Below are 26326 nucleotides of genomic sequence, written 5' to 3' on the forward strand. Positions count from 1 at the left end.
TATGTCTTCATTGGCTAAAGTGCCCATGTGTGAGACTTAAAGCTGATCAACAAAGGGACATTATGTTGCAGAAAGAAACATCCTCATCGGTGAAAGCTGTAAAGCCTCTTACATTTCTTTTTTTAATAGTTATAACCCTGTCTGCAAGTCACCGTGAATTTCCATGGCAGTTGTGGCATTTCTCATGAGAGAGTAAATTCATTTTTCAGTTGGTGAAGTGGCATCTGGGTTAATGGGAAAGCAGAATTTTTTGTTTTCAACCTCTTAAACTTTTAAAAATGACAATGGGTACCATGCTACTGTGTAATCGTTACATAAATTAGGCAGACTACCCGATTACTCACAGCTCTAAAATGCCTCTGGCACTTCCGGATTGAGAGTTTCACCTGTATCCTAGAGATGCTGAGTCAGCAGTTAGAGTCAGTTATCACTAAATGATGCTTTTCTTCCCCCTTGGAAGATACGGTTAGTGTCTAAAAACCTCTGTAGCTAGTATAGAAACAAGAATGATGCATGCCTTCTCAAGAATAACATTTATTATCAAAATTTTAGTTTGTGACTTAGATAACTCATTCCTAAGACAAGAAATCAGGAATATTTGGGGGCGAGGGCAGGAACAAACATAAAAATCAATGCTTAATGAAAAATAAAATATCCCTGCGTGTATTCCCTGACGTAGTCTGGGTCAGGATGCGTTTTGTATTAGAACTACTTATGGTGTCAGTTTTTTCCTTTGCCCAGGTGTCTGGCTACTCTGGAGAATTTTAAAAGCTACATTGAATTTTATTACATTATAAATCAAGTAGAAACTGTATTATCTCTATTTGAGGGTTGTCCAGGTACTCTGTTCATCCTCAAGATAACGCAAGAAAACTCTTAAGTAGAAAGAATGTGGTTGCTCTTGCCAGTTCCTGTGACTTGCCCAGTGAATGAGAATTTGGGCAGGTGTCACAAATAGGAACTTCTTGTATTTAATCTACATAACTTCTGTCCTTTTTGCATTTCCTTTCTCCTGAATGTTAGCCTATTTAATGGTTTCTCTTTTTTTCCCATTAAAAAATGATGTTTGGCATTAGTGAGTGCTCAGTAAACATTAATTACTCCACCCCACTAGTCTTCATCATACTAGTTTGTTAGTCAATATAACATCACCAGTTTCTTATTTAAAACATCTTTTAAAAAGCTGTATTTTGCAAGCATTTTTCTCCTGTCTTTAAAAAAAATTATTAGTAATTAAATTAATAATGTTGGGCCCGCCCCGTGGCTTAGCGGTTTGGTGCTCACACTCCGCTGCTGGCGGCCCAGCTTCGGATCCCTGGCGCAAACCGACACATCACTTGTCCGGCCAGGCTGAGGCCGCATCCCACGTACAGCAACTAGAAGGATGTGCAGCTATGACATACAACTATCTACTGGGGCTTTGGGGAGAAGAAGGGAAAAAAAAGAGGAGGATTGGCAATAGATGTTAGCTCAGGGCCGGTCTTCCTCAGTAAAAAGAGGAGGATTAGCACGGATGTTAGCTCAGGGCTGATCTTCCTCACAAAAAAAAAAAAAATTAATTATGTTGTTAACACTCTTGGTATTTTTTCTCCAAGGAGCAAGTTAGACAGGAAATGTGAGGTTTCTGGGTTTTGGTTTTTTTGTATGCTTAAACTCTAAATCCTTGATTGGGTTAGCTCTATGGCTGAATGGAGTCATCTCTTTGCTTGTTGGGATTCAGTTGTTCTTCTCAGGGAGAGGAGGAATAAATAGGAAACTAGCAGGAACATGGAGGCAACGTAGGTACAGAAATGATGACCCCAGGGATGAAACCAACATCTGGGTTGTACAGGAAACCAGTCTATTTTAGATAAGCATTAGAGTCTGAAAGAGGAGGAGGAATTTTGGGGTGCCAAATGGGGTGTGGCTGATACCAAGCAATGGGCTCCCTCTGCTCACTGAGATCTGAGCCAATTAATCACAACAAGTTAGAGATCAAGAAACAAAGTTTAATTAGATTAGCCAGCAAATCGGAAGACAGATGTCTAATGTCTCAAAAATGCATCTTCAAAGATTACAGAATCTTGAGGCAGTTATATAGGGAAAATGGGCAGTAAGGTGGGGATCCAGGGATGTTGGTCTCCAGGCATGATGAGCTCCAGGCATGATATTATTCTATTCTTCTGTCAGCTGTGATGGATACCTTGTAGGTGTGTTTCCCACCTTTGGTCAGCCTGTTTCTGGAGAAAAACTCCTAGAACAAAGTTTTTGATTTATCAAGGGGAGTACAAACATGAGCGGAGGCCATAAGTCAGGAGAGCATGTGAATTTTTTGGAGTACGTGCAGAGCAGCGAACAGTCACAGGGAGGAGGGGTGGGGCCATCTGGTGTAACAAGATGGCATCACTTATGCTCACTTACATGGCTTTGGACGTACAGAGAAGACACTGTGGGAACTGGGCTGAGATGCCTGATCATCAAAGAGAACCATCAGAAAATGAAGTAGGAAATAGCAAGAAATGGGCTCAACCTGAGGGAAAATAGTCCCTACAGGAAAGAGAGAGACATGAAGGACACTGCCCACTGTAGGGTAAGGGTGGGGGTTCTTACAGAATTAGTTCCAGAAGGGAATGGGTCATTCCAAGACACTCATGTCTAGTGTGACTGCATTCTGGTTTACCAAAGACAATGCCTGATCACCAAGTCATTATTCCATCTTTAGTAATAGTCCTCTTTCCCATGCTCAAAAATGTAACAGTTTTCATAATAAATTATATGCTCACTTTGTATAATACCCAAGAGATGTGTATGAGGAGACTTCTGCCTAATAGGCTATGAAATTGCTTGTGTCTTCCCGCCAAAAAATTATGATATCCTGAAATAAAAGTAAGATTTTAGGTTGAGTGAACATCTGAAGATTATTTCTAGACTTTATAAGTTCAAGGGACTGGCATCTCTTAACAAGTCAATGTGGGTTAATAAGCGTGGGTCCTTGGGAGCTGCACTGAACAGTTTAAGGCCCAATTTTCCACCATTTATTATTTGTTATGACCTTGGGCAAATCACTTAACATCTCATTTCCTCAGTTTTCTCATCTGTGGCATAGAGGTAATAATAGTATCTACTTCATACTTCTGTGGTATGGATTAAATGAGTCAATGAAAAACAGTGTGCTTTTAATACTATGGCTATTTGCTGCCAAAGTGGTCCCCAAAGTGGAAATCTGCTACCTACAGATTTCCAGATGTTGTTTGATCTGCTGGATTAAAGTTTATTCACAGGAGAAATTGGTAATAAACTAAAAGTCAGGTATTTTACCAATGTTGCCTAAGACTGTCTAAAGCACTCTGCAAATGTGAAGTATTATTAACCTGCATTCATATTTTGAGTTTTTGATATCATTTTGCTTTTAATACTTTAGAATATGATTTAAAATTCTTTTCATTTGATCCATTCTTAAGAATAATCCTTTTTCTGTCTCAACATCAAAATATTTGCTGGAGGATTATATCTTTAATGATGTAATGTCAAACTTTTCTCATATTTTGTTACACCCAACATAAAATCACTTTTTTTGATACTTATTTATCCTTCCCTTCATCTTTTGCTGGTTTTTCCATATGCCCCTTGTTGTGTATCTAGCCAAGCCACTTGATACAAAATCTTTTTTAAAACAAATCTTTTAAATTTTCTTGACAGTGTGAGTCTATTTAAAGAAGAATGCACATTATATTCCTCTCTCTAGGCATAGAATCTGTTTTACCAATTTTTTTCATTCTATGATTATTACTGCAATCCATCAGGAAAACTTAACTACCTGATGAGTCTAATAACATTGCTTAGTCTCTTGAAGCTTAACGGTAATAATATAAAATGTATTCTTTTATGTATTCAGTACTCTTGAGCCCTAGCCAAACCTTTCAAGATTTTGTGAATTTTTCAAGCACTCTATGACATCATATATTATTACATGTTAGATGTTCTCCAAGACATTGTTATAAATCATGTCACCATTCCAACCTCCTTTCCAGTAATATATATATTTATATATATATGTATATAAATTGAGATATATATTACAACTAGATATTACTAAACTAACACTATACTTCAGAGTTCTTAAATTATATTTGCTTAAGCATACATGATAAAAATACAGTTTCTAAGCCCAGGGCATTGACTCATATTTCACAGTAATTATTGGCAGTAACAAATGTTGGTATCATTGAAGATGAGCCTCATTACTAGAACTACTTTCCCCTCACTTATTCCTCCACGTCAGCCTCCTTATTCTTCCATGAACACACAAAGCATGCTCCTCCCTTCGGATTATTTCCCTTAGCTGCTTCTCAGACAAGAACATTCTTCCCCCAATTCAGGTGGTCACTACCTCTTGTCCTTCAAAAATTTGCTCAAATGTTGCTTTCTCAAATTCCCCTACTCTACCCTGTTTAAAATTGCATTATATGCCCCTACATTATATGCTCTATTCCCATTACTGTTTTCTTTCTCCCACAGTATTTGTTACCTTCTAATACACAATATTATTTACTTATTTATATGCTTGTAGTTAATATCTACCCACCCCAGCCCAAATGTAAGTGCCAGGAAGCAGAGAGATTTGTTTCATTTCACCCATGTGTCCTTAGTTTCTAGGCAAAGGGTCAGCAGACTTTTTCTGTAAAGGGCCAGATGACAAATGTTGTAGACTTTGTGGGCCATAGAGTGGTCTGTCTCAGATAAACTGTGCCATCGTGGCCTGAAAGCAGCTATAGACAGTATGTAAATGAGGGATGTGGCTGTGTCCCAATGAAATGCTATTTACCGAAACAGACTGTACGCTGGATTTGGTTATAGATTGCTGATAATGTCTGGCACATAGTCAGCTCTTCATAAATATTTATTGAATGAATGACACAAGTGTATTGAAACTAAACGTCGCTAAAAAGTGAGCATAAATTACCTAACACGTTTACCTCTTCTTTCACCCTAAAATTGATAGTCATTTCTTCTCATTTAAAATGTTTACTCTGGCCTTACTGCTCATCTTAAACAAAGGAGTTCCTCATTCCATCAAAACTAACATGTATTCTTATATATGGCAGACTTGACTGGAGTACAAGAGAGTTATTAGAATCATAACAAGCAGTAAAAGACTGTCCTGGGCTGGAGGGCCAGCAAATCCCTGAGTTTGAGAATAGGATTAAGCATATTGGTTAGTTTTTATTTTTTTTTAATTTAATTCCCCAACAACAAAAGCATTTCTTCAACATTTTAAGAGGTCATGATTTCTATAGTGTGTATTGTTCTTTCTTATTTCAACTGTGAGAATAGGAGATTTTCCTATTTCTGGAGTTAGAGATAAACCTCAGATGGTGGCAGCAGACTTGCCACTGTTACTTCCTCGGTCTGGAGCACATTTCTAAGCAGCAACACAGATGCAGACTAGTTAGTGTCGTAGTGCTATAAATCTTTTTAAAGGTGTGATTTATGAGTGTTATTGATCGTAAGTGCTCAGAGTAAGAAAATGAAGGAAAGGAGCTTTGTCTAATCACAGTAGAACACTATGAGTTTATTCGACAACACACTGAAAGGTGACTCAGCCACTCAAAAATGGAGAATTAGTTCATCATCTCATATATAAATGTCTTTTGAAATTCATTGAATCATTTTGTTTCCGATAATCTTCAGAAGACTGTCTTGCCCAAGAACTTTAAAGTGATCGTGTGCTCATTCTAAATAGGGGTATGTGTGCTTGTGTGTAGAAACCTTTCAGAATGGAAGTGAAATTTTTCTGTCTTAAAGAAATGTATCCGTGTATAGCCATGGGAGGTGTGGAAAGTTTAGGTATAGTATGCATCCTCAGAAAACCTGTTTGCTGTCTTTGGAATAGAATTATTTTCTGTATGGAAATTTGTTTTAACATTGTTATTTGGACTTGCCTAATAGAGATATTAATTTTGGCATTTAGGTTATATCAAGATGCAGACTGACACATGGTCCATTGGTTACCTTCATGAAAACATCCAGAATAATTGACCCAAGTGTATACATTTTAGAACTGCTAAAAGCTATTAGGTTTTAAGTTTAAGAAATAATATGGAGATTTCTCAAAAAATCAAGGATAGAACTACCATATGATCCAGCTATTCCACTGTTGGGTATTTATCCAAAGAACTTGAAAACACCAATTTGCAAAGGTACATGTACCCCTGTGTTCATTGCAGCGTTATTCACAATAGCCAAGACTTGGAAGCAACCTAAGTGCCCATCAAGGGACGAATGGATAAAGAAGCTGTGGTATATATACACAATGGAATACTACTCAGCCATAAGAAACGATGAAATCCAGCCATTTGTGACATCATGGATGGACATTGAGGGTATAATGCAAAGTAAAATAAGTCAGAGGGAGAAGGTCAAATACCGCATGATTTCCTTCATTAAGTAGTAGATAATAACAACAATAAACAAACACATAGGGACAGAGATTGGATTGGTGGTTACCAGAGGGGAAGGGGGGAGGGAGGAGGGTGAAAGGGATAATTCGGTACATGTGTGTGGTGATGGGTTGTAATTAGTATTTTGGTGGTGAACATGATGTAATCTATGCAGAAATAGAAGTACAATGATGTACACCTGAAATTTTTACAATGTTATAAACCAATGTTACTGCAATAAACAAACAATTAAAAAAAAAAGAAACAATAATGTATAAAATACAGAGTAAAATTTTCAGAAATAATTTATTTTAATCAAACTTAAGATGAAGGAATTAATTATTTTCTATTACATCAGCAAAAGAGATTTTATTAACTCTGTGTTCTCAGGCAGATGTGGAAGGGGAGTCCTTTATCCATGAATAATATTGTATTAAATTAGATAATTTGTTGTTTTGACAAAGATTCTTTTGGTACAATTTTGTATCATATTTTACATTTAAACAATAAACAGATATTCTGACATAATATGATTATTAATTTTATTTTGGTTTAATTTTCTATACTAGTCGTTATTCCTTTTGAAACTTATTCCCACGTTTATAACACACAGCTTAATTGGTTACCCATATTTTCTTAACTGCTATATCAGAGGTTGTATTTATTCGTTAAATCATTCACCAACACATTGAATGTTTACTTTATGTCAGGACCTGGGAATCAAAAGAAGGGTAAAATGTGATTCTTTTTTTTTTTTTTTTGTGAGGAAGATCAGCCCTGAGCTAACATCCAATGCCAATCCTCCTCTTTTTTGCTGAGGAAGACTGGCCCTGGGCTAACATCTGTGCCGATCTTCCTCTACTTTATATGGGACTCCGCCACAGCATGGCTTGTCAAGAGGTGTGTCGGGTTCGCGCCCGGGATCCAAACCTGAGAACACCAGGCTGCCGAAGCGGAGCATGCGCACTTAACCGCTACACCACTGGGCCGGCCCCAAAATATTATTCTTATACTTAAACCATTATAGTCTTATGGGAAATATAAATATATATTAGTAAATAAATTATTTCAATTCAGTGTGAGAAATGCTGTGGCAGATGTATGCACAGGCTGTATGGGCATGTCATCAGGGGAGCCCCTAATATGGCCTGGGACAGTGTCCCCTTGGTTCTGATAGGGAGACCTTGACCTTTGTCACTTAGCAGCTCACAAGTCTCCCTCTGGATCTTGCCCTTGCTCCTCATTATAGGTTCTTTCCTTCATCATCTCAAAATATTTTCTTGTATTGCTTTTTCATTCTAGTGAGATTTCCTATATTAAATCCAAAATTTTTATAATTTTATTATTTCCATTTCTTATTTCTCAATTTTTTCTTATTGTTTCCTCTCTTTTATATTAGAAATTTTCTATAGCCGCATTGTTGATCAAGTAATGAACATTTGCTTCACTAGACTCAATCTTTATCAGTATTTCCTTTAGCTTTCTCAGTTTGACATATTTTAAATGTAAACTTATGTATGTATACTTTAAAAAACAAAGAAAAAAGGGGAAAAGTAGCAAGACTTCCACAAAATAATATAAAAATAACATTATAATTCAAATCAAATAGACACTGTGGGTATGCAGTGTTTTCATGAGTCTTTTCATAAATTTTTTTTCAGATTTTATGTTTTGATTTGTTTGGTGCTTTTAGTTTCTGCCATAGATATGCAGTTTTTATTCTGATGATTTTTTTCTTTTCTCTTTCTTTATTATTCAAAGATCTCCATTGATATATAATATATGTAAGTATACATATCCCAACAGTATATTTGTTTTTCAAACTTAGTATATAGTAGGCATATCATAATTAGATAAGACAAATATTTGCCATTCTGATTATACGAGATTTGTTTTTAAGGCACATTGTCATGGCTTGTTCTTTATGCTTGCTGCATTTGTAATTTGTCTTATGCAGTCACAGGAATTAATAACTCATAACTGTATGTTTGTAAGTGTAAATACTATGTGAGGTGGTAGAAACTGATGGTTCAAAAGGTGAGTGCATAGCAGCAATGGGGCAAATATACATCAATTCCATGTAAAAATGGCACTCAAATATTAAGTCAGTTTTACAGAAATTATAGCTGAAAGCTAAGGGCAGAAAATGGACCTAAGATATAGATAGCAGGAGGGGAAATATTAAAAAAACGTATAAAAGGGTAGTATAAATGTAAGTAAATTTCCTTCTTCCCCCAGGATAAAGACACAGTGAATGAGAGCCCTTTTCTCCAAGCTTGACAATGTCTCAAATTTTCTAAAATAATCTAGTCTCCTTTTCTAGTCATCATCATTTAAATGCACAAGCTTAAAGTGATTTTGATTTACTTACAACTCATTCTTGCTACTCAGAATTAATACCCTCCAGAAGACCTAATAATGGTCAATTAATAGATCATTTTATTTTATGGTCATATGCATGGCCTTTCCTCAATATGGTAAACACTTTTGGAAAATGTCTCAGAGGAGCAGACTCTGGAGTAAGTAGCAGAGGTGAACGCAAAGGAACTCTATAGGCACGTACTTTAACCCTCAAGATTTATCCCTAAATGGAAACACAGAATCAGAGTTCTAGGTTCTTACCATGGATGGACATCTTGACCTTTTTTTGCTAGTCGCTATTAGTTATACTTGTGGAGCCTTGCCTGAAGTACATGGAAGTCTGTCCAATCCTCTAAATGGTCAGAATTTCACCCTTGATCCGATTCAGAACATAAAGTCTATGCACTTCTACTACATTATTTTGGCTACTTATGGAACTTTTTTCTTCTCATTTGACATTTACCATCCTGCCATTTACCCACTGAGCTAGATTGCTCTTTAACTTTAGGGCACTGTGACTATTAATGTTGAACATGTTTCTTTTTAAATTATGATCAGTAGCGTCAGTGTGCAGCTCATCTGGTAATTGTACGTAAGTATGTGGCATACCTTTCTGTGTGCTAATATTACTCTTCCCCTTTTGATTTGCCTGTCACTTCCTTTCTCTAAGACATTCAGAAATTTCTTTTATCCCTTAACATACATATAAACTTTCTCAAACCCTTTGTGGAAGACTGTATCAGTTATGGTCCTGTCAAGAGATAGAAACTACACAGTAATTTGGACAGAAGTTAATATAAAGAATTACTAACTATATTAGTAGATTCAGGTAATGCAGCATTAGCTACTATATAGTAGAGAACTCTAAAGGATATAGAAATAGCAGATATAAAGAGCAGCCACTATTCCTAAGACTGAGATAAAGCAACCACAGAAGCGTCCACCCACCCCAGGCTGAGATCTAGACCTTGTTGGAGAGAGCAAACCTATGGCTCACCAAATGGCAGAGAAGTCATTATGGTGCTGCACTGGCAGAATTTACTGTGAGTCTGCTCTCTGTTACTTGCTGCATGGACCCTTTAGAGTGCTGGGGAATGCTGTTGATGGGGAGTATGTTGGTGGAAGCACGCTTCTACAAGATTACCTAAGAAGGTTGCTGGGGGAAGCTTCTGGCCATTGAGTGCTCCTGGCTGTCATGCACTGCAGGAACTGGGCAGTGGGGAAGCCCAGGTACTGCAGTAGCCAGATGCTTCAGAAGCTGCCTAAACTCTAGGAGCCTGGCTCTGGAGAAGCTGCTCACATTACAGAAGCCTTTTGAAAGAGCACATTGGAACCAGGAAGGAAAACACCTTTCTCCTGCAATGTCTCTCTAGCACATTCTACTGATAAAGCTTAACTTCTTACTTGCTGGCAAAGGAAGACTCTTTAACACCCCAACTCCATTTTTGCACAACAGGCAATAAAGGGTAAATTTGGAGCTGAAAGACAGTTGACAACTGGCACAAAATCTTTGTCATGAACAAATAATTAGCTGTGTCTTTGCTTTAATTTGACTGTATGTGATTTGCAGAATAATCTACAAGACTTTATGTACAAAAAAGAAACTAATAATCTTATTGTAGAGCAATTCATAGATCTGATAGTTTAAAGCTCTCTCTAGGTTCTGGCAAATGTAGTTATTTGCCCCAAGGCTAGTGATTTGAGAGAGACCTTAAGCTGCTTTCAAGATCAAACACCTGCATTTGTACAGTGATTCAGGATGGCTTTGGGCAGGAGCACAAGATAATGCAAATAGAAAGTATGAAATTAAAAAAGTCCAAGGTTTCATCATGTACAGAATCAAAACAATAGCAACAACAACAGAAAAAGACAAGAACCTGAGATCCCTCTCCTGCCTCTGTTCATATCCTACCACTTTACTGCCTTCTTCTTTGTAAGGTTGACTTTTTTTGATGGATGGAGGAAAGAATGAAAGTTTATGCATAGAATGGGACATATTTCTATCACACAGTACCTTTCAGAGATTGTTACTTTTTTCTAATATAGCCTTCGTTTTCAAGAATTTAAAAATAACAAAAATCTTAGGGAAAAAAGGAACTCAGTGAACCAAAGCAGTGCTGCTATAATTTGTTTTACTAATTAATAAGTCCAAGAAAATCAGACAAGACGTAAGTGTAAACAAAATTATAATTAAAAATCCAATTTAACATTTAAGCTAAGAATGAATTATTAGTTCTGATCAATAAGTTATTGATCCATTTCGTGGGGCCACCTTGAGTTTTCTCTATGCCTTTGTTTTTACCTTTACATCTGAAAAACACATTTTAGCTATATAAGCCAATACCTATAAAGATCATATTTCATTAAAGATTTTATGTGTTATAATGAAAACAACTAGGAAATGAGCATATTGGTTTAAACTGACTTTGAAAGAGCAAGCCTATATATACTTTGGATAGTTTGAGGAATAATACAGTGTTTCTAATTTCTTGTATTTTACTTCTCATTTCACAAATGGCAACCTCGACATTAGTAAGACTTTTATGGTTGCTGAGGAGATAAAACTAATTCACATTGGCTTGAGGAAACTGCATTCACTCATGAAACCCAGGGGAAGGTATAACAATAAACCACAGGAAAGAAGGAATGCAGCCCACTTTTTCCACTGATACAAATCAGTCACCTCATTTATCCCTGAGGTGTTTGTTAGCACTTACTATCTGCATGTCAAAAGGAGAGCCCAGAAATGCACAGAGTGTGGCTCCTGGCCTCACTGAATATGAAATACTGTTTACTTCAGTTTAGCAAAGGCATAGTGAGCTGCTGATATGTTCCAATCGCTCTTCAAGGAGCTGGAGATACAACAATGAATAAGATATGATCCACATTTCCTGAGAAATAGTAGTTGATTTCCAGACGTGATGGTTGTGAAATCCTTCACAATGGATATATTGGGAAATAATTTGGATCCTGAGGAAAGGATAGTCTTTAGTTACATGATTAGAAGAAGATTCATATTGGGTTAATAGTGCAAACTGGCATAAAAGTTCAAAAGGCATGTTTAGGGAATCTGAAGTAAATGAGTTTGGCTGGAATGCAAAGCCTGGATAAAGGTAGTACGCTAGAAAGGAGCATCTTCCGCACTGGAGTTAGGAGACTGGATTTATTCAAAGTAGTTGCTTCACTCAAATTCTAAAAGGGAATATTTCAAGTGTTTGTTGCTTTTGTGGGGAGAGAGGGAGAATCCGCCTCTGCCCTTTCCCTTAAGGTTCTTACGGCTGGCCAAATAATCAACAAGACAGGTTAGCAGGAGAAAATAATACCAAGTTTAATAACATGTATACATGGGAGAAACTCAGAAATGAGCAACTCTTCTCTCTGTCTAAGCTGCTTGCTTAAGTATTGTAGCTAAAGGTGAGGAAGGTGTTGGGGGTGGGTAGTGGTCTGGGGCTTCAGAGGCCAGGAAGACAATTCTTTTTAGGGTCATCTATAGATAATGTGGTCAGGGAGAGAGAGAGTTTTTTGATAAAAGGGGCTTGGTGCCCCTCCCATTGTAACACCTATTTTACATTATCATTACAGCCATCATGATAGAAGATCTGTTCCAGGAAGGAGCCACCATGTCAAATTTCTTAGGCAGTTAGTGGGGGAGGTCAAATGTCCCTCAGAGAAAACAATCAAGGTAAAGAGATATATTTCAGGGTGGCCAAATCTTGATCTCCCACACTTTGTTATCACTCAGATCATGTCTTATAAGCAATTATCCGCTCTCTGTATAAGGTCATTGTTTACATTGCTATTTCACTTTAGGAAAGCGTGTGCTGACTACTGCCAGGGAGCTACAGTAATATTTTGGAAGTCCGTTACACAGTGCTCCAGTCGAGGACACTTCCCCGAGGTCTCTCGGCTGACATACGGCCCATGGCCTCCGCTTGCTCTCCTGTCCTCTAAATCCTCAGGCCGCTTCCGCTCCCACACTCAGTTGTGCAGGTGAATGCAGCCTCTCTCCCCCTTTTCTTGATGGCCAAAAAGGAGCATTCGGAACCTTTTTTTAATTTAAAAATTATCGGCATTCTTGATGCTGTCTTTCTTACTGTCTTTAGGATTGCTCCTTTTGTTTTCGTTCTCTCCAGATCTGGCAGCACCACTTTGCCTTTTACCACCACTGCTCCCTCTATGCTTGGTGAAGACAAAAGACAAAGCGTAGTTTGGGAATCCCACTCCTATTTGTTCAATCAATTTATGTTTTTATTTTTATTTTTTGGAATAAGTCGAGCTTCTGGGGTGAAGGTAAAGCCACTACACATAAATATTTTGCTCCCTGTATCATTTACTCCTGCAACAGTTGAGGCGAAAGGAAAGTCTGAAAAACACGTTTGGATATTAAATCTTATAACTGGTTTCCACTATCAACATTTTTTTGCACTTCTATGTAGTGCAATTATTATTCATAGAGTTCTTCAATCATTTTTACTTAAAATTATTTTTCTGCCAGCTTTCTATCCCTAAAATATGATAGAATTTTTTTTGTTGTTGGAGATATGTGGTATTTATTAACTGGTGACTTTACGTTGTGGCTTCACTATCAGTTAGATATCCATTTGCTAACTCTGGACTTGAAATGATAAGAAACAGTTGTTTGGGAGCATTTCATATAAAGAAAGGCATTGTTTTTGGAGTCAGGCAAACTTCTACATTTATTAGTTGTATTTTAAGTACTTACTTTCTGCCTCAATGTCTTCATCTATGACACATGAATAATGACATGTTCATTCATGCATTCATTCAGTACTTTTTAGCACCTGATTTATGTAGGAACTGTGTTAAGCAACAGCCAATGCAGAGTAAAGGTAAAACGTGGTCACTGCATTTAAGACACTCATTGCTACTTCTCAGATTAAATTACATAACTGATACAAAAATATTAATTCAGTACACATTCAACTAAATTTGGTTATTTCCTCTCTCTCCCTTATCTCTCTGCAGTGCCACTTCTAAAATTCAGCTCCTTGTTGATTGGCCTCAACGCATTTGTTATCTTCCTCGTTATGTTTTGTTTGGATGAGCTAATGCTCATTTCTAATTTCTAATTCTAATTTCTAATTTCTAATGCATTTGGTTTACTTAGAAATGTTATTGCTGCAGTTACTAGTTTGCAAGATTATTTTACAAGATAATTTAATATCTGGAAAATAAATAAATATTCATTTTAAAATTATGTTTAAATTTAAAAATCTTTAGCTTATATCTGTTGATAGGTTCACTTAAACAACGTATAAAATGATTTTGAAATTTCAGAAATGAGTGTAGCAATTAGGATGAGATTTGTGGGGAATAATGTGTGTTTGATAAGTTTATTCCTCTGGAGCAGCATGCCATGTTTTATAACATAGTATAATTATAGAAATAACCATTTTCCCAGATCTAAATGCAATGTGGTATAGAATTCTGGACTAGGAATCCAGTGTTAAATTCTAACCATATTTTTAACTCATATTAGTTTATTAGCTGTGACTTGAGGTAATTCACTTTATCTCTTTTTCCTCAATTTCCATCTGTAAAATGCAAATAATGGTATCTCTGCATGCTTCATAGTGTTGTTGTCCACTTGAATGTAGCTGTCCACATTATGATTTGAGCAAAGGGGAAAGAAATATTCACCTCAGTAAAGTGCCTTCACAAATGGCTGAAGTAAAAACGATGCCTCCAATGGCAGAGCGTACTAGGCTTTCTCAATTTCCTGGATACACAGAGTCTAATGGCTATTTAGATCAAATAAGACAATCTTTATGTAGAGACCCTTCAGTTTGTGTAGTAATATGTAAAGTTAAGCATTTTCAATTTCTGTTTTCCACAAAGTGAAATTATTTATTTTAAGGAAGCTAAATACTTCATATTTGAAAATTATTGTCTGTAGCATTTCAGTTGTTAATACATGGGATAAATATTGTTATTCATACGTTGAAGTGACTTTTCCACTTCAAAGTGTTATCTTTAAAGGAAAACAATGCATAAAAAATTGCATTTCTTACTTTGAGTGCATCTATAGTCATAGTAGTAAGAAAGCGTGATCTGATATCACTATATAATTTAGAAATATTTTCTTGTGGCATTTAATCTATGCAGGTACTCTACAGAATTGATATAACTGATACATTTTTCTTAAGAAATGATTTTGCCCTACACATTTGCTTATCGTCTTCCTGTTGTGGAAGAAAGGAAGGGAGAAAGGGGTAAGGGAAGGAAGGAGGGAAGTAGGAAGAGCTAAGAGAAATAGTGGCTTTATCAGATTGTGCTTATAAGGTGACTACATACAGCTTTTGAGAAATAACTGAAAGATCCAAAGAAATTTCAATGTGTTCATGGTTTTCACAAAGTTGTGGCACCCACTTGACATTTATGGTTTAAATTAAAAGAGAAAGGTAAGAATGAAAAGTGAATGTCTAATTTCACAGGTCTAATGTTTGAAGTGGCAGAAGTGAGCAATAACCAGAAAAATTTCATGTAACATTGCACAAAGAATATTGGACCAGATCTAGTCCCATACCTGACAAACTATTTTTGTAAATCTACAGAATTCACTTAATTTCTCTTTTCCTTAATCTTCTCATGTGTAATTTCAGTTTCTTGGAAAAATGTATGAAAACATAATTTTAGTCATTTTTAAACTAATTTTATACATTTCACATTGTTTTTGAAGAAAATGTTATAGCACACTTAATATAAGTGCAAATTTTGAAAAGTATGTTGACTGCATTTCTTTATCCCTTTCTTTCTGAGAGGAAAGGCTCTTTCCTCTAATGAACCTTCATCATTCACAAAGCTTCATGGACTTCTGATTCATGTTGAAGGGGCAGAAGACTATTCTCTACCCACTCTGGGTCCTTTCTTGGTGGGCTACAAATTAAATTGACATGAGACCGAATATCAGGAGAAAATCAAACAAAGCTTTATACCACGTATACATAGGAGAGACCCAGAAAAACTGGGTAACTCAACAAAATGGCGGAGGTTCTCATCTTTAAATAGCATATTCAGGTAAAGACAAAGGAGGATGTTGGGGATGGAGGGAATCAGCTATGGGAGATTACCAGAAAAGCACAGTAAACAAGAGTATGTAGGTTTAAGTCCTCGCCTTCTGCACTGATAAGAGTTTCTAGAGATTAGGTCATCCCCCTTTCTTCCCAGTACAGAGAGAGAGATACCTTTACAAATGGAGATTTCCCTTGTGAATGTAAATGTTTCTTACAAAGGGTAACTTCTACTTTTACTTGGTTTTCAGAGCTTTGATAAGAATGGGCTTAGCAAGGACCCTCCCAGTCTATCCATACCCAGAGTTATCTATGGTGCTGGCCTGTCCTGGGGACAGGCCTTCTATCTTAAATTCTTTTAGGCAGTTAGTGAGGGGGAAGTCAAAGTTTCTTTCCGGGTCTTTTGTTCTTGGAAATAATCAAGGTAAAGAAACATATTTTGAAGTGGCCAACTCTGACTCCTGATAATGTAGATAATCAGAATTTGTATTTAATTGTTTTCCTTGAGACACTTGTTTATATGATTGTTTTTATGCTATTAAAAATTATTTTTCATAAAATTGGCACTTCAATTTTATATTTCTCCATTTATATTTCTCCAATTTTATATTATGGTTCATATAACTATTTAGTCTTTGTAGCAATTCTCAAATCATTGTTGTCCTTTACCATATTATGTGGTATAAATATTATTTAATCTAAAATGCTGCAATAGATTGAGTTAGGGTACAAATCCTAAACTTCTAGTTTAATATGTTGCCTTTTAGAATCTGTGCAGACTTAAGATTTATCATCAGATTCGAAAGTAAACTAAAGTAACTTTGGATCTTTGTCCTTATTGAAATCAGTGAATGTGTATTTATTTTTAACATAGATTTTATTTCATATATATAGTTTAGTTCTCAAATAAATAAGACTTCACTAAGGTAGTTGTATTTAAAAATGTGATATCTTTGTAATCAAACAGGATTTAGTTTGAATAATAAATGCTTCAGTAGATTTGAGGCAAGAAAATGTGCAACTTTGCATCAAAGTTTAAAAGTCTGGTACTTCAAAGAGTACTATCAAGAAAGTGAAAAGACAACCTACAGAATGGGAGAAAATATTTGCAAATTATACATCTAATAAGGGACTTGTATCCAGAATATATAAAGAACTCTTACAATTCAATAATAAAGGACAAATAACCCACTTTTAAAAGGGGCAAAGGAGTTGAATACACATTTCTCAATAGAAGATATACAAGCAGCCAATAAGCACATGAAAACAATGCTTAACATCATTAGTCATTAGGGAAATGCAAACCAAAAATACAAGAGATAACACTCGACACCCACTAGAACAGCTGTAATAAGGAAGACAGACAATAAGAAATATTGAGGAAGATGTGGAGAAATTAGAATCCTCATACATTCCTGGTAGGGAAATAAGAGGGTGCAACGGTTTGGAAACAGTTGGACAGTTCCTCAAAAAGCTAAGTATAGAGTTAACATGTGAGCCAGTAATCTATTCCCAGGTATACACTCAAGAGAGTTGAAAACATATGTCCACTAAAAACCTGTACGTGATATTCATAGAAACATTATTAATAATAGCCAAAGGTGGAAAAAACCCAAGTGTCCATCAACTGATGAGTGGATAAACAAATGTTGTATATCCATGTAGTGGAATGTTAGCCATAAAAAGTAATGAAGTATTGATACATGCTACAACATGGGTGAAACTTGAAAACAGCCAAGTGAAAGAAGGCAGACACAAAAAGCCATACACTATCTTATTCCACTTATATGAAATATCCATAATAGGCAAATCTATACAGACAGAAAGTAGGTTAGTGGTTGCCAGAGGATGCAGGAGTAGGGAATGGAGAATGACAGCTAATGGATGTAGAGTATTTCTTCAGAGTGAAGAGAATCTTCTGGAATTACATAGTGGTGATGGTTGTACAACTCTGTGATTATACTAAAAACTACTGAAATGTACACTTTGAAAAGGTGAATTTTATGGTATATTAATTATAACTTAATAAAAATTTATAAAATAATAATAATAAATAAGTATTTTTGAATTGGAATATGTGCCTTTCAGGAAACAAATAGGATACAAAGAAAGAAAATAATTCAGGGGGATAAAATTTAAAAAGAAATTAGGTTAGATTTTATCAGAAGCAGAAAAAGCTTTCAGATTTATTATTGAATGCAGAGTTGTCTACTAAAGATATAAGAAGTTAAAATTTGAACTAAATCATAAATCCAAATGCTAAGCACTGAGGAATGTAATGTGTGTATAAATTAGTACCTGAAGGGTTTGTAGCTTATGATTCTAATGAATAGATTTCAAAAGCAATAACAGAATATTATCATGTATAATGATTAAAGTTGCAGTGTTATACACATGCAGCTATAGAATTATAATCACTCATTTAAGTACCTGAGAGGTTACATTTTAGGATAAAAAATAATCTTATAAGTAAACATTTAAGAAGCTTTGGAGTTTTCATATTTTAATAACACACCATTGTAGTAGAATAGGCTGTTTAGTACTTTAACTTTTAATGAATTAATAGGTTTTGTTTAAAGTCAGAGAAGGTACAAAAAAATTAACCTTTTAAAGTTTAAGCAAGTATCAGTGAGAAGACATTTAAAAAAACCTTTTAGAGGTATCATAATTTGATTTACTTGGAATTTCTAATAATAATTTTAAATTTGAATAGTTTTTTTTTGAACTTTCTAGTATACCTTGTAAATACCATGTCTCATTTGACCCTCAGAAAATCTGTGAGATAGGGCGTAGAGCTATCGTTCCTCAATTTTTACCAATGAGGAAACAGGGAAAGTGAGATTAAATGTAATATTGCATAGTTTGATGATTTATTATAAAGCCAGAATGGAACCCACAGATCTCCTAATATGGCGCTCCATCTATTGTCTTTTTCTGTTAGACTACTGTTAATGGAGCACTGGTGTTGGTGGGGTGAGAGAAGGATGGGATGATGGGAGACTAATAGTCCAGAATAATAATTTGATAAAGAATATACTAGGAGCAGGTAGTTCAGAATCTAAGTAAAAAATTAAAAATATAATTTATTGGACAATTATTAGACACATTTCTGAGCACATTACCTTATAAGATTTTTGTGAAGTAGGATTTAGCTATTTATTAAAAGAGACTCAAGAGCTTCTCAGCATAAAAATATATGTTATCAATTAGATCATGTTTACCACATGTACTTAAAAAGTGTCTGGGCTGCTGTTATGTCCCCAAGACTAGTAAATAATTGTGTAAGTTAGAAACAACATACCAAATGGTCCCTCTTCCCAAATGAAAGTCAATTACTCTCTAATAAAATGTTTCAGTAAAGCATTTTGGCTGTTGCTTTTTAGGAATGACAATTGATCTAATGGTGGCCCCGGGTTTTGTTTCTCCTCTCATGCCTTATGTGACTATAAATCTACTTCTACCTTTTAAGACAGTAGAATGTCACAATACAATGCTCTTTGCTAGTTTTACCAACCATGAGACATCCCTTACCATCTCAAGATGATATGATGGCACTTTTACTTTACTCCAACTGTAGAGGCTTTCCCTGATCTCATCCTACCTTCAGGATGGAAATCAGATAATGTAACATGAGGACACAAAAGCTATTGTTTCAGGACAAAAGTTGCAGGATAGAGATGGGCCTTCATTCTGTAGCTGGGCTCCAAGAAAAAACAATTACTTTTCAACATATTAATGTTCTCAACAGACTGGCCTGATTTGGAATTGAGACCACTATTTGCCACATCGATATGTCTTCTCTCCCTTGTATTATTAAACTGTAGATTTAGAAGATAGCACTTGACATAGTACTTCCCAACCTTTGTTATTATTGGAGTGCAATATTTTTGCCTTTTAGGGAATTCCTAGATATAACACTTTGCCTTATTTTATTTTCCTTAGAAAGTATCTTATTAACATTTTATTCTTATGAGGTACAAATAGTGAATATATTATTCACAGGAATCATTATTTTCTTCTGCCTCACCAGTTCAATAACTATATTCTTTTTCAATCAGATTATAGATACTTTTACACATCATATCTCATTAACTGCTAATGTAAGAATAAATGTGATCATACATTATATGCCCTTTTTCCTTCCCTTATCTCTCATTTTTCTTATCCCTCATTTTGTGACTAGCCCAAATAATGCTATACATTTGAAGATTGTAACATACTCAATTAGAAAAAAAGGAATGAATGAAAAAGAAGAAAGGAAGAAAGGGAGGAAGGGGAGGAAAAACGCTTTGTTAAATCCTCAGTTGCTAACAGTTGATACCCGCATACTCTGAGGAGCGGAATTGTAGTTCCGTGTAGCAATACTTTGTCATTAAAGTACCAATGGACACCCTTTAGCACTTAGGTGACCAAGAGAGTCTCTTCTGGACCAGACTTCTTCCGGCTTTGTCCACCTCTGCTTACCACCTTTTATTGAATTTTCTCCACCACGATGATCTGTGCTGGGATATTACTTTCTTGTAGCAGGGGTCTTCGTCTCCATTTTCTCCTTGTGAACTTGCTTCTAGTTCACCGCACTAATGTTTTCACAGGCTTGTTTCCTCCCATATTTCCATAAACTATTGTTTGCTTGCCATATTTACTCCTTAGCCTTGATTTCAGTGTGCTGGCTTAATGCTGCCCTTCTGCTTCCTAACCTGAGTGCTCTGTACTTGCTTTCTGTATGCCTCTGTGATAAACAGATTCTTCTGTTCTGCAACTTTTGTCAGAAAAAGAAAAAGTTTGATTTGTGTTCCAAGTGAAGAGCAGATCTACAGATGCAGTAACATTCCCTGAAATCTGTAAGAGCTGTGGTATTTCTTTCCTAATTATTGCTGTTTCCAGAACCAAGGCACAATATCTGGCCCAATAAATGTTTGGGCCTGGTCTAGAGCAGGTCAGATGAGATGCCTGTTTATGCCATGTCCAACATTCTTGAAGGCTGCAAATATCATTTATATCTTCACATAGACTATGTTACAAGAGACTTGTAATTAATGACATTTCTATGACCTAGGCTGGGTATTCTCAATAGATTTTGGCTATTAATATTAAATATTAAGAGATACATTTTTCCATATGCCTCAAAACATTTTGAAGTTATAAGACTCTTAGGTTTCTGTTACTTTTTTGTTTTAATCTAAGCAACAATTTCTTATTTTGATGAATCCAATATGTTCTTTTCTTTGTGAAATCATGGAAAATAGATGTTATTTTATAAACATAGTAATTGTAATACAGACAAGTCGGTTCTCAAGGACATAGAACTATATACTGACAGGAACAAGCTAGAATTTGACTTCTGATTCTCACTCACAAACCAAAGCCCTCATTATAGTTATGATTAAGGATAGAGAATAAGGAAGATAATTCAAAAAGTCTCTTTAGAATTTTCCTTAAGGTTATTTCATTTCAATTCGACATAGTTTTATTTAGTCAGAGCTGACCTTTTGAACAATGAAAAGACAATTTCACCTTCAATTGAACATTAATTCATACTAATTAGAAGTTAGGAAGTCATGTGACTGCAAGAGCTGAGCAAGCTTGGCATAACTGAGGGGATTTTAAAAAGTGTACCTTCAGACTCTGATATGTCTGATACCTTTGCCAACCATTTGCTGTTGGTTATGAACACACTGTTGTTAAGATTTAGTGTCTCATACAGTAATCTAGGCAGCTAGTGGACATATGGTCCATCAATAATAGAGTGATTCATATTTTCTCTCTCTCTAGCGTCATACCCACCTCTTTTTTTGCCTCTCTACACAGCTCTCATAATCATTTCAGTATGAAAGATACTGTAAGTCATATATTTAATTAAACTTCTAGGGGACAATTAAAAAACAACACCACAACTTTATTGTCTTGTTTTCCTTTATTTCCTTATCTCCCCTCCATATGCACACTTCTGTTCTACTTTCCCATTCTTCTCTCTTAGCCCTTCGTTCCCTTTTCTCCTTTCCAATGGCTAGTGCTGCTACCTTATAAAACTACAGATAATTAAAAGTCATTTACTGATGTGACTAATTTGCTTTGAGAAAATATTTGAGCATGTTATAAATGAGTTAGTAGTTGAAGTAATGAAGCAAGTTACAAAGGCAAAGAAGCATTAATCTTCTTTTGCAAAGGGTCTTTATAGTCCCTTCCCAGAACAGGATGTCTGCATATGAGAGAAAATTAACGTAGAAGAGCAGTGAGATTGTTTGTATAGGCATTACCCAAAATATTCACCCACAATTTGGTGTCTAATTATTGATACACTCCCACCTTTTCAAATCTTTTTTATTTTTCTTGTTTAAGATAACCCATCAAATTTAGACCTAAATTTTCGGGTACAAGTTGAATCTACAGCATAAGAAATTTACCAAAGGGTAGAACAGCTATGGACGCTCAATTTCTTAAGATGCCGCGTATCTAACCAGAGTTTACATAGGTTAAACACTACCCTCACTTCCCCATTTCTTTTCACCTAGACCATTTAATTAGCTGGTTTCCTTCCATCCACACACCATTCCCCTCCCACTCTATCCTATTCAGGGTGCTATGCCCCAACCAGAAGACTTTTCATGGCTTACTATTGGGTGAGACTTAACAGACAATTCATAACCAAACCTCACAATACCTTACTAGTGTTATCTCCTGCCACACACCCCATGCACACTGTACCCTTAGAACAACTCCATAGTAGGGAACAAAGAAGCTGAATTGAGTGTACAGCTGATCATCTTTGAAACACTTATAAATATTTAACTTTTAAATTAATAAAGAAACTTACTAACTATGGATTGTCTTACTACAACCCATAGGAATGCAAAAAATTTGTATTCCAAATGACCAATCAAAATTTTCTTAATTTTTGAAAACTGAAGAGATTTCTAGGTTTTTATTCTATTTCATATTTTATTCATATATCATAATTCCTTAAATTTCCCCCAATTTTTATTTTTATATTTAATTTTAAATATACCTATTTTTTGGATATTTTTCTTAAGTCTGTTAAGATTCAACTTATTTAGAAAGATGCTATTTTTCAGTTGCTCTTTTCTAGGAAACTTTGGGTGGGATGCAAAACAGAGATTATCAGAGTGGTGAGGAGCACTTCTTCCAAATAGATCTGTCCAGATACATCTGAGTTTGAAGAATGGCTTTGGCATTACTAGCAGGGTGACTCTGGCAAATTACTTAAATTCCCTGAATCACATGTGAAAAATGGTGGTAATAATATCTACCACATAATGTGTCGCAAAGGTTGAGTTGATGCATGTAGTTAATCCTCAGTGTATGTCAGTTATTATCAATGATGGTTATTATTGTGTAAGTTTATAAAATATATGTATATATATATATAAATATTTTATTTGCCTAGGCTGGGAAGGAACATCAAAATTAGAAATAGTCGATGTAGCAATACCAAAGTCAATACAATACTATTGAAATAATATTGAAAAAATCAAAACTAACTGAACTTGTTTTCTGTTTTTTATGAACATATATGACGCTTCAAAATAGAATTAAAAATTTTGTCATCAGTAATTTAGGTAGATATTTTGAAAAAATTGATATGTACCTTTGATGCATGTGTGGTTAAAAAAGGGAAGTAGGTGGAAAGTATAATGTGAACTGAGGTCTGTAATGTTAAAATATAAAGTTTATAATAACACAATTATAGTTGGTCTTACTTTTAGAATATAGATTATAATGAGGCTATTTATATATGGACAAGTTTTGTGTGTGTGTGTGTACGTGTGAAATACACATATGCATATATATGTATATGTGCATATATACATCTTGTGAATTATTTTGCAGGTATATTTAAAAAAAGCTTTCCCGGGTGCCTGAGTAAAATAATATCCTGCATTTTACAATCTCCTTCACAAGAAGAAGAATATCCCTATTTACTTTGTTATTTCCTGTTAAGGACACCAACAGTCACTTTGGACAATGGCAATCATAGTAATAACATTTATAGTAGCTAATATTTATTGAGCTCGTATCATGTACCAACCATAATTCTAAAATTCTCTGATTTATGTAAAAATGTAATTCTTATAACCTTCCTATAAAGTTTAAACTATCACTGTCACCATTTTATAGAGGAGGAAACTAAGACTAATCTGCTTTAGAAGTGATTTAAACACAGTAACCCTATAATTTTCCTTAAAAACAGCCTTAAATTTATAAAAATATTCATTGATCTCGATTTATCTACAAATAGGTTCTTAATGTCTTCTCGATGAAAGGCTGTGAGGCACATCTTAAGTTATTGTATTCTACAGCCTTTCCTAAACTCAAAGAGGCATTTTGCTGGATTAACACCAGCCTACCTAATAGCAATAAAATAATTGTTTGTCTCTATTGAAAAGTAAAATGTGCATTTTGAATTTTAATGAGCAAATAAAAACATGAAACTTCATATGATGAATTAATAGCAAAGAATAGAAAGTTAGACTTAGCAACTTTTTACATTTAGATTTGCATGTCAATATTAGAGAGATGGTGGGTGAAGATGCTTAACTGAGCATGTCACTTCATTTAGAGATGGCTGAAATCTTTATTAACAATGTGTGTAGTGTATATGTATACTTTCAGATGGAATACTGAGAATTATTTTTATTAAGAATCAAATGACTATTTTAGATATCAGTTTCTTTGGTTTTATATTGTATTAATGGATGAAAAGTTTGATCAGTATGGTCCTATCTTTATAAAACCTTAAGTGATTATTGCAGCCTTCATTGATCTTTTTCTCCTGTAATTTAGCCACTAATCTTATGGTTGTATAGTTACCCTAATTATGGTTTCACCTGTTATTTTTAACTCTTTAGATTGTGCACGTCTGAAGTACAGAGACTATATATTTATGCTTTTGTCTTTCCCATGGGCTTATATAAATCCTCTGCACATAATAGGTGTTTAATAATTTCTTCTTAATTAATTCAAACTGTAAACAATAGCTTTTGACTATAAACTTCTCTTATAGACCCTGCTGTAGCTCTTCAATGCAATATAATTAGTAATGTCTAAAATTTTGACAAATATTAAAATAAGGTATCCATTGTTAAATACTTGCTGTGATTTCCGAATTCTCCGAGACTCAAATTTCCTTAAAAACTTTTGTCCAATTTATGTCTCTGATTTTCACTTTTGGTGTTCAGTTCTTGTCAATATCAAACCAAAACGTTTAAAATGATGTTTACCTTTAATATGCCATGCAGATCTCTAATTGTAAACAATTAATATTCTGATGCTCAGATCATTATTTTTAAAAATTATGAGACCCTGCATGATTTATTATGCCTTTTGACCAGTGATCGTATTGAATATGCACAAATAATGTTAAGTGCTAGGAATATCTAAGTGAAATGGTATACATACATGCCGAAATGTATATGTACAAATACATTTTTCTCAGAAGAGAAAAATGGCAATGGAATTGTTATAGCAAATATATGGGGACAGCAAATATTAAGCTAAAAATTGGAGTTCCTTGACCTTCTTATTACTGGTCCTGTTATTCTCTCTGCCCCTAATAGTGACGGATGGCATTCAGAGTCTCGATGGGCTGTTCCCATATTTCAGATTTACCAAGATGCATTATTAATAATTGACTTGATATAAATTCTGTTTTCAAAAATGTAAGCAAATAATTACATATAGCACTATGCTACTAAGTATGTGTTAATAATTTAGTTTTCAACCTTTCCTTCTTTAATGTGTTTTCAAGGTGAAAGAATGCTGGTGTAGTGAAAAGTGAATGATTCCTTCACATTTGGCTTTTCTTCTATCTTCTACTTAAAAGTTAACTATGTTCCCAGTCAGAGGTATTGAATAATGTTTCCTTCTACCTAAAATTGCTGTTGAAGCATTTTTTTTTTTCCCTCTTACACTTCCAGTTATCTCTAGGCACAGCTTTAGGTAATATTTTAAAAGTTACAAAAATATTTTCTTATGATATGATTACATAAATCCTTTATCTACAAGCACAAATCATTCAAGGGTTTGTATTTGAAGTTTTTAAAATAAGCATATAAAGCTAGTGGCTATGTAGTAAACCTCTAAACTTATTTAAACTGTTCCTTTTTTGCCTTATTCTTGTAAAAATATTTTGTCTTTCAACTCTAGAAGAAGTTTTTCTTTCTATAAAGAAATCTCGCCATGGGGTTTCTATTTTAATACTAGTCTTGTGGATGGGGCATTTGGCCAGGTCATCAAATGATCTAGATCTCACCAGCTGCTACTGTTTCCCCCTGCCCACCCCCGACCTTGAGAAAGTCACTTAACTTTCTTAGGTACCTGTTTCTATCTTTATCTAAAAATGCCATAAAAATAAATTCAACAAATGCTTATAGCTGACTTTAATATTCATAAGTTGATATTCTTTAAAGGAAATACCTTATCATCTCTTTGTTTTCTTTGCTCATCTTGTTTAGGCACTTAGAAAACCCAAGGCCCAACTTATATGTATGGGTGTAT

General features: G+C 34.9%; 1 protein-coding gene across 4 annotated transcripts in view; it reads left to right on the plus strand.

Moving 5' to 3' along the window:
• Nucleotides 1-26326, plus strand: part of CCSER1 (coiled-coil serine rich protein 1) — a 681310-nt gene that overhangs the window by 605368 nt on the left and 49616 nt on the right. Inside the window, exon 9 of one of the 4 annotated variants that reach the window (XM_087434596.1) lies at nucleotides 5951-6250. The exons of the other annotated variants lie outside the window; for them this stretch is intronic. Within the exon in view, the coding sequence (XP_087290722.1) occupies nucleotides 5951-6064 (114 nt within the window). The 3' untranslated portion in view covers nucleotides 6065-6250. Of the gene's footprint in view, nucleotides 1-5950; nucleotides 6251-26326 lie in introns of those variants that run through there. 4 annotated transcript variants of the gene reach the window in all.

This window comes from Ceratotherium simum, chromosome 8, assembly GCF_057802395.1.
Source record: "Ceratotherium simum simum isolate JZ-2026a chromosome 8, ASM5780239v1, whole genome shotgun sequence".
NCBI lineage: Eukaryota > Metazoa > Chordata > Mammalia > Perissodactyla > Rhinocerotidae > Ceratotherium > Ceratotherium simum.